This window comes from Crotalus tigris, unplaced genomic scaffold (assembly GCF_016545835.1).
Source record: "Crotalus tigris isolate CLP2741 ecotype Arizona unplaced genomic scaffold, ASM1654583v1 scf7180000017611.44802233496:7321179, whole genome shotgun sequence".
Classification (NCBI taxonomy): domain Eukaryota; kingdom Metazoa; phylum Chordata; class Lepidosauria; order Squamata; family Viperidae; genus Crotalus; species Crotalus tigris.
In genome coordinates, this window is record NW_024096511.1 from 1,320,475 (window position 1) to 1,330,052 (window position 9,578).

The 9,578-nt window shown below is 38.3% G+C and overlaps 1 protein-coding gene across 11 annotated transcripts in view; it reads left to right on the forward strand.

Annotated features, from left to right (window-relative positions):
- Nucleotides 1-7,822, forward strand: part of MAP7 (microtubule associated protein 7) — a 103,765-nt gene extending 95,943 nt beyond the window's left edge. For 9 of the 11 annotated variants that reach the window (XM_039323229.1, XM_039323204.1, XM_039323176.1 and 6 more), the window contains 6 exons: nt 475-570; nt 1,935-1,985; nt 2,071-2,113; nt 3,601-3,739; nt 5,696-5,928; nt 7,027-7,822. In XM_039323229.1, coding sequence (XP_039179163.1) covers nt 475-570; nt 1,935-1,985; nt 2,071-2,113; nt 3,601-3,739; nt 5,696-5,928; nt 7,027-7,037 — 573 coding nt within the window. In that variant the 3' untranslated portion in view covers nt 7,038-7,822. The remainder of the gene's footprint in view (nt 1-474; nt 571-1,934; nt 1,986-2,070; nt 2,114-3,600; nt 3,740-5,695; nt 5,929-7,026) is intronic. The other 2 variants (XM_039323186.1, XM_039323248.1) reach the window with 1 other exon arrangement.
- Nucleotides 7,823-9,578: the final 1,756 nt, after the last annotated feature.

Consider the following 9,578-nt stretch of genomic DNA (forward strand, 5'->3'; position numbering starts at 1 on the left):
AGCTAATGATTGTTGAAGTAATCAAGAAATACTGGTATTCCAATTTTATGGAGTGAAGGTACATAAGTTACACAGTTTTTAATTTAGAATCCCATCACCTTTTCAAAATGTGTTTGCACTACAGAGAAGTAATTAAATTGTCAATTCATTTGCAATTATAAAAGAAGCTGCTCTTTGGATACAAAAGATATATTTTGCCATTATATTGGGTCTATGCAGCCTCTTAGCCTGTCCTTCTAGGACAGGCATAGGCAACCTTGGCTCTTTTATGACTCGTGGACTTCAACTCCCAGAATTCCTGAGCCAGCCATGCTGGCTCAGGAATTCTGGGAGTTGAAGTCCACGAGTCATAAAAGAGCCAAGGTTCTAGGATAACAGCAATTGAAAGCAAAAGTGAAAGTAACTGAATAAAATATATTGATTACCATATTATCATCAATGCCTATATTTTCTTTTTTTGGTGCCATAATTTAGAAGGAAAAGGAAACTCGGTTACGAGAAGACCAGATCCGACTGGAGCGTGAAAAGCATTTCCAAAAAGAAGAACAAGAACGCTTAGAAAGAAAGAAGGTAATAGAAATCAGTTCTTGCAGACAAGCGCATGTGCATTTTCATGTGGCAAGTAACCCACTCACTTCTGAGGACTTAACTTTAGGACTAAAATAGATTCAGAAACCCTTTGGAAGCATTTTCTTCCATGCAATTGAAATCACAATTACATTTGCTGTTTATAATGCCACTTTTGGATTTTTGCACATGCCTGCTCAACAGAAGCATCTATGAAGGGGAGTCTTTTCTGATTTAGAGCCTATTGCAGCCAAGCTTCCAAATCATGGGAAGAACCTACAGGAATCTACAAGAATCAGATAGCCTCTTGCCTTCGTGTATGATCACAAGCTTATAGAGAACTTTCCCCAAAGAGGTTCATGATGTGATGGCTAAGCTTCGAGTTATCTCTTTAATAATATACATATTGATATAGAGTAGATTGGTATATATATCATAGGCAGTGGTGGATTCAGCCAGTTCGCACCACTTCGGCAGAACTGGTAGCTAATTTTTTGTTGCCCAGGCCCAAAATGCACTTCCGGAAGCGGCATCCATACAGAGAACCAGTTGTTCACATGTTTGAATCCCATCACTGGTCATAGGCAAACTTCCATTGCCTCTTCTTTCTTTTGGCTCCAGTCTCACATGTTTGGGAATAAAAAGTGTTTACTTAAAGTGGAGAAGACAATAATGGATTGGAGGAGGGAGGGAACAAATGTAAGTTGATCTGATTTCTGAAAAAGGCAAGGGTTCCAGAAAGCTTATGAAGAGGATGTTTGTTCATTTGCTCACTGACTACCTATGCTGCTCTTGTTGATGCTTCCTCCTCCAGCTGATTCCAAGGAGGATGAGTAGCTCATTTTGTAAAAAATTGTTGCAGGCCACCACCTTTTCCAACAGCTGGTGGAGGAAGCAGTGGCAGTGGCGAAGTAACTACAGCATATATTGGAGACAGATTTGGGATTGCACATAGTGTGTTCATGGTTAATATATCTAAACCTGCTCTCCAGTGAAAACATCTTAGAAAGGCCTGTTAAGACTTACCTCTTTATCTGAAGTTAAGGGAACATGGAGAAGATGATAGTTCTTCTTTGTAGCAGCTCCCACACTTTGGAACTCTTTAGCACCAAAGGTTTATAAAGCTTCCTCCCTCAAGTCATCTAGAAGATAATTGAAAGTTTGATTTTTCCAGGTTTAATTAACCAACAGTTATCAGCATCCATCTTGGGGGATTTTTCATATCCTTACCATATTATAACCTACCCAGAGTTTTTTTTCCCCCATTGGGGTGGCCCATAAATTGTAAAATAAATTAATAAGTATTATAAACTATAGATAAATCTGGAAGATGTTCATTATAAGTATTCTTTTTCTTCATTATGTAGCGTCTTGAGGAAATTATGAAAAGAACTAGGCGATCAGAACCTGCAGAGAAGGCATGTATGGAACTTTCAGAAATATATTTCTATAATTTTGTTCTTCTAGAATGGATGTTTACATAAAATCTTATTTATTTTATAGAAATCAGATGACCAACAGAATGGAGTGATAGCTAAAGAAATAGGTATGGCTTTTGATGTGCATTTAGTTTAACACTGAAACTTACTCAGAGCATGGATAAGAAAGAACTAAGTAATAAATCATTTAAACATTAATAACCTGGTTGTATTCAATGAAAAGTCAGTGATTTGACATTTAAATCCTTGTAATGGCATATTATTCCATTGTGAGTATAATTATATACAAAATGGAACATATTAGAGCTTTGATTAATTTTTCAGTGATAAATTAATCAAGTTCTAGATCATTAGTTAGGTTGCTTTTATTCATTAAGACAAAATGCTCGGTGATATATCATTTTCTGATCTAGATTACACAGTATTGTTTATAATTGGACTACTGAAATAAAATCCTTAGTTCCTTTTTATGAAACAATTGAAATGTCAGCTCACTATTTACCTGGTATGATTTCTGAGCAAACAAGGTGTAAAAGGAAGTATTTTATAAAAGGCTATTATAAAATGAACTTGTTCTTAGTTGGGTATTGCATTTTTCATTAATACTAAAAGGGAATCAATTTTTCAGATTTCAGGTTGGACCAGATCTCTTTAATTTCTCTTTGCTCTTGCCTTAGGATCATTCTTTATTAAGAAATAGGCATAGGAAGTTAATCAAACGATTAATCTAGCTCAGTGATGGCGAACCTTTTAGAGACCAGGTGCCCAAACCGCAACCCAAACTCCACTTATTTATCGCAAAGTGCCAGGGCTGCATCAGCATTGTGGTGCCCTGGGGGGGGGCAGGGAGACACCTCTGAGTGCTGCCTCTGGCACGCAAAAAACAGGGGTGCAAAAATGGCCACTGCTGCGCTGCGGGGTATAGATACAAGGTGCTGCACCACGCAAGAACAGGCCAGGGCTAGTGAGTATCACGCAGGGACTAGCCCAGCCCCATTTGCAGTGCGTCCATGCTCATGGCCCCATGCACGCATGCACACATGTAAAATGCTTTCCCCTCCTTTTTTTTCCAGTACACCAAATCATCAATGGTTGGTGACCTCTGCTCTATCATCTCTACTCGAGCTTGCTAGTCTACCGCTTCGCCTCCTTTGTGCTGGGCAGCCCCACCCTGCTCCGCGTGGCGGTGGTAGCCTGATGGACCTGCTGCTGGTGGCGGTGGCGCGCGTGCCAACAGAGAGGGCTCTGAGTGCCATCTCTGGGACGTGTCCATAGGTTCGCCACCACTGATTTATCTGGTTCACTATTATTTTTACTGGCAAGCAGCATCTGCCCAGGATCCCTTCCTATTTCTCCCCAACAGTAGTGAACACTGTATTTAGGATAGCATGCAACAACACTCCAAAAGACCACTTCTCAGAATGGTCTACTTCAGATTGATGACCGCTTATTGCTTACCCCCCCCCCATGTAGGGGAGGGGACATAGAGGGGAGTAGAGTTTTGAAAATCTGTGTTTCTCTATGGAATCTTATGTTCTCCTTTCTGTTACATTAAATGAATACGGCTTTACAGACCAGTTTGTTTTCCTTCCAGCAGTGAGTGGCCCTACATCTCCGTTAAGCCCTGTAATGGGTTCTCAGGTTCAGTGTATGGCAGAAACTCCACGCAATGGGGAAATAGTAGTTCATACACCTGTGCTCATTTCTCACCAGTCCAGAGTAAATTTAGACAGGTAAGAAACGTGATCTTTTCCCCCCCTCCTTCTGTTCAATTGTGTTCAGTTCTCAGAACGTTCCTGGAATGTCCCCTTCAGTGTTCTTGGCCAGGATTTTCAGAAGTGATTTGCCATAGAAAGTGACTGGCCCAAAATGACTCAGCTGGCTTTGTGCCTAAGGCAGGACTAGATCTACCTAGATAGATTAGAAACCCATCTCCTGGTGTCTAACCTTGGTCCTTAATCCCTACCCAAACATGATCCTACTATAGAGCAAAAATTCATGGGTGAGTTTTAGAAATTTTTTCTGCATAAGATAAACTTATATTAAATTTAATTATTTCCCTTATCTGTAGATGTTTACTGTTTCAGTCATGTATTATTTCTCACAAAATATCCAGGGAAACATTTAGTGTCAAAATGTTTTACTGTATCATACATATTGTTTCTCAGTAAGCCCCCAAAATAAGCAAATAAATCATTTGAAAGCATTGGTATTTGGGAACTAAGATCATATTATTTAAAAATTGACAAGAAATAAAGCCCTTATCCGTCTGTATTATTGGGGGGAAAGGTGTCCCAGGTGACAGAATAGTTGCATAGATTTGATATCTGCTTTTCAATATACAGAAAATATTGTTTTTCACATGAGACTTAGTATCGCCTCAGTGTTTTAACAACCTTTATAGCAGTGGTGGCAAACCTATGGCACGGGTGCCAGAGGTGGCACTCAGAGCCCTCTCTGTGGGCACGCACGCCATCACCCCAATCCTAGGCCTTCAGCTGGGTTTTATAAAACCTTTTCGCTTTAGGCCTCCGCCACTGTGTGTAAAAAAAAAAAAAGGTTCAATCAAAGGTTCAATCAATCAGTCAATTTCAACTTCTCGCGGAAAAAGATCTTGCAAAGTTGAAATTGATTGAACTTTTTAGTCCCACCCAGTCTGCCTTTACCATCGCAGCCACGCCCACCCAATGGGCCACACCCACCCAATGGGCCACACCCACCCGGCACCCAACGATGCATAAGTGGGTTTTCGGTTGCAGTTTTGGCACTCAGTCTCTAAAAGGTTCGCCATCACTGCTTTATAGCATCATGAAATAAAAAACAAAAGGGAAAATTCTTTATATATCCAAACCTTTCTTGTGTTTCTTGATAAGTTTGTCAACCCAACCCACTTGGCAGAGAAAAATAGGAGGAAAAAGAGGTCTTATATTTGTTCACCATCTTGATTTACTATTATAAAATAATAAAGGTAGGATTAAAAAAAATCAAATAAATAAATAAAAATTCTGTCACAATTTTATTAGGCAGCATATCAGGAAATTTTGCAGAAGAGGGCTTAAAGATGTGGAAGAAGGCACCAACTTCAACTTATAGTATAACTTACTCTTTAGGTTTTCTATTTGTTGCATTTTTTACTATTTTTGAAAATATTTTGGCAATATTTGCATTCAGAATTACACAGTTTTTCTTGGCATTTAGTACGGTAATTCAAGAATAATTTGTACATTGACTAAATAATACCAGTTTTGTTTGATAATACAAACATGCTATTCAAAGTTAAGTCTAACAACCATCAGGAGCAACAATATAAAGATCCAATTATTTAATTTTATTATATTATTTATGAATGTGAACTCACTGAAGTTTAATATGTGAAGAAAAATCTTACCACCTGCCAAAGTTTGGTTGGTGTGTCAATTGACTTAAGAACACCTCCTGTTAGTATTAATCCATATGGGTAGTGCTATCTCCATCAATAAAATGCAAGATGAAGTTGAATACAGATGGTGTTTCCAAAACATTACTTAAATTTTTGTGCATCATGAGCTAAATGTATCTGGTAGAGGAAACTAAGTCTACAATAAATTCAGATATAATTTAAAAAGCAATGGATTAAAATAGTCATATATTTTCCTATAAACATCTGGCTTGTTATCAGTTAATTTATGTTACCTGTCAATGTATTTCAGTAATCTCAACCCACGAAAACATCCAAATGAAAATGGAGTATCTACTCAGGATGAAAACTTTGAAGAGCTCATCAGTTTACCCATGGGAAAAAAACCTCCCAGATTAGATGCCATGAGTCCTGAAGAGAAAGATAGTTCTGACATTCCTTTGACTCCCATCTTGGCCTTTGAAGAGAATGGGGCACGAGGGTCATTGCCTCAGGTAGACAATGTTCAAACGCCTCAGACAACAGGTAATGTTTACTGTAAACCTTCTAACCTGCACACCCTGGAACGAATCTAGCAAATGCCTCATTTGAGTGTGTTAAGAGCAAGGAATAAAGAGTTATAAAATCTGCAGTAAACATATTAATCCTGGTTCTTAGATCAACCTGCACCTGGAATGGGACAGAGAGACAGAAGCTTGATTATTAATTGCACTTGGCTTGTAGGAGAGGGCACAGATCTGAATTTCAAACAAAATTATTTATTTAAAAAATTGTTTGTTATAAAATTTATTTCTGATAAAAAAGCAAGTTTCTTAAAGGATAAATAGACTTTTAATAAAAGTAGGAAAAAGCAAGGCTTCTGTAACAGATATATAAAAATAGTGATTTCGACATGTGCAGAGTTTTCTTCATTATAAGGTCAGGTATTTCGTGAAAATTTTCTATTCAGGTTCAGAACTCTAGGTAACAGGAACTTTGTTCAGTTTATGTGAGGTTACCATAGAATGGAACTATTTCTGCATTTAATAATTGGTGCATGGATCTTGAATTATCGTGGTGGTGCAGCAGTTAGAATGCAGTACTGCAGGCTAACTCACTGCTCACTTCAGAAGTTCAATCTTGTCTGACTCAAGGTTGACTCAGCCTTCCATCCTTCCGATGGAAAAATGAGGATCCAGATTGTGGGGGGCAATATGCTGTCTCTAAACCGCTTAGAGAGGGCTGTAAAACAATGTGAAGTGGTATATAAGTCTAGGTGGCATTGCTATTGTCCCACGAAAGGAAGCCACTCTGATCCATTGGTGGCATTACCAGCAGAAGGACAGAACGAGTGATGTTTTTTGCCAATTTCCCCTTCTCCCTGCAGGCCTAGCACAACCTCCTGCTGTTTCAACTCTTTCAGCAGGTGTTCAGAACATATAGGAGAGCTTCAGAGGAACAGGAATTGGCAGATATTATTTCTCCTGTTCCACTCATGAGACCTTTTTACATGCAGTTCCAGTCATTGGAACTAATAAGATCCAAGTCATCTCCCATCATCATGATCATCATCCATGACAGGACTGTTTGTTCTTTTGGGTAGGAACTGTTGCTAATATTTTCTTCATTGGCTTTCCTTTGCAGAAGTTGTCTGACATCTCTTCATGAATCATCAAAGGCGAAGAAAAGGCCTCTGAAGCCAATGGGATTCCTTCCATGCTATGAAGGAGTGTTATATTTTTGTCACTCTTGAATTTTCTAAACATTTCTTGGATGCTTTCTTTCTTTTTTTTTTTTTAAGACAACAGGTAGAATATATTGGAAATAGATTTGGATTGCCTTTCTATCAATAGAACTCACTACTAGGGAAGAATTGTGTCTTCTGTTTCAAAAATTGCTTCACGTAGCATAACTGATATTTTCAGCATTCTTGAAGAAAAGGGTAACTAGATTAACAGTAACAGGATGATTGAGATAATGAGCCTGTTGGTTTTGTCTTGTTTTGAAGATGGGTAGTTTTAAAAGGCACACTGTAAAATCAGCAAAGAATCGTACATTTTACTGATTCAATACTTGAAAAGTAAACACCTCACTGCTCTACAGGGAGGGGCCACAGGGGTGTGTTTTTTGTTTAAACCTGTTGGTTTAAATATTATTGCAGAGAACTATTAATTATAGGGGCAAAATATAGGCTTCTGTATCAGGTTCTTGTAAATGTAATTCCTAAATGGACATTCTGTATATTCAGCCATCACTACACTCTTCTCACATTTTCTTTTACAAATAAAATAACATGACAGGTTTTAAAATGTGAAAAAAAAATTGAAAGCATTATTTTTTCATAGGTGAAATGAAAAAAAGCCTATTGTATCTTAGATAATGTATTTATTAATTTTGTTGAGTACAAAATAAACAATAAAAATGTGGCTATAAGTAACAATGCAAGTTTGGCTTTCCTTAATTTATCTAGTTAGCAGATAGTTCAGCAAATAAAACAAAGCTTTCTGGCTTAATGTTATTCTTCGAATTCAATGAGCTTTTTCCAGACTTGGAATATGAAGATGCAGTTTATGTACCCATAATGTTCTCCATATCGTATAGGCTGAACAGGAAATATTACTGGCGTCCTGTTCTGATGTCTGGAGGCCATTAGAATTGGATAGGGAGGAACAGTTTTGGCTGAATCCCAGCAAGACCAAATGGTGTTGGGTTCAGAAGCTGCCCAACATCTGGGCTATCTTTGATTCTAAGGCACTAAGACCTGGTCTGTTTGATATCATAGTGTTGCAGAATGGTGATTACATGAAATAGATGCTATTCAATTATTTGGGAAGTTCAGGCATTTTCTAATGAGGGAGCTAAAAGTTGTTCTTCCTGCAGTCTAATGGGAGGAACAGATTCAACAATCCTTGATGAACACAGCCTATTCCAGTAGTGGCGAACCTACGGCACGGGTGCCAGAGACGGCACTCAGAGCCCTCTCTGTGGGCACGCGCGCCGTCGCCCCAGTCCTAGGCCTTCAGTTGGGTTTTATAAAAGCTTTTCACTTTAGGCCTCCGCCACTGTGTGCAAAAAAAAAGGTTCAATCAATCAGTCAATTTCAACTTCTCACGGGGGAAAAAAAAGATCTTGCAAAGTTGGAATGGATTGAACTTTTTAGTCCCACCCAGTCTGCCGTTACCACCGCAGCCACACCCACCCGATTGGTCACACCCAGCCAATGGGCCACTCCCACCCGACACCCGACGATGCATAAGTGGATTTTGGGTTGCAGTTTGGGCACTCGGTCTCTAAAAGGTTTGCCATCACTGGCCTATTCCTAGAAGAAATGCTGCATATGGATCAGATGACCATTTTCATTTTAGGAGGTTCTTCTGATTCTTCTGCGTCCTGCGACATTATTCTCCTCTAAAATATTAGTTATTTATAACAGTTTATGTTGCTTCCTATAAACTAGATTTTAATAATTTAAAAATCCAATTTAATAAGAGGTGAAACACCTGTAAACTAGCCAGAGGAAAGTATGTTTTGTTTCTTGTGAAAAATGTATACTGCTCAAAAAAATAAAAGAGAACACAAACATATAGGATCCTATACGTTTGTGTTTCCTTTATTTTTTTGAGCAGTATATTTCACTGCCATTGTGTGTCCTGCAGATCAATCTTCAATGCGCAAAGGCCTGAAAACAAAAGCACAAAAGGTTATTGGAGATCACACTTATGTGCACACTTTCATTTTTACTAAGTTTGCAGACAACTGCAGAATCACCCAAAACTAGATTAGATGCAAACTTTGGATGTGGCTTCCAGATTTTGGACGTGGCTTCCAGATTTTAGTAGCACAAAGAAAGCAGTAATCTTCTATGTAAGGCAATTATTCAGTTTTTTCCCCCAATAGAATACAATAATCAGTTTAATTCAGACATGTACAAAGCTCTTGAGCATATGCACATACGTATAGGAACAGGTTCTGAATAGGTTTCTTTGGGCAACTAGGTACCTTATATCCTCTTTGATAGATAGCCCCATGTCCTCCAGAAGATCTTTCTACTTACTTTCTACTTTAATACAAATATGCAAATACGCACTTAGAAACCTTTGGATTCAACAATTGTCATTGATGGAATCACCTATCTCCAATTATTTCTGCCTGTTCAACATGTTCTAATATAGTGGTTCTCAACCTTTTTAATGCCG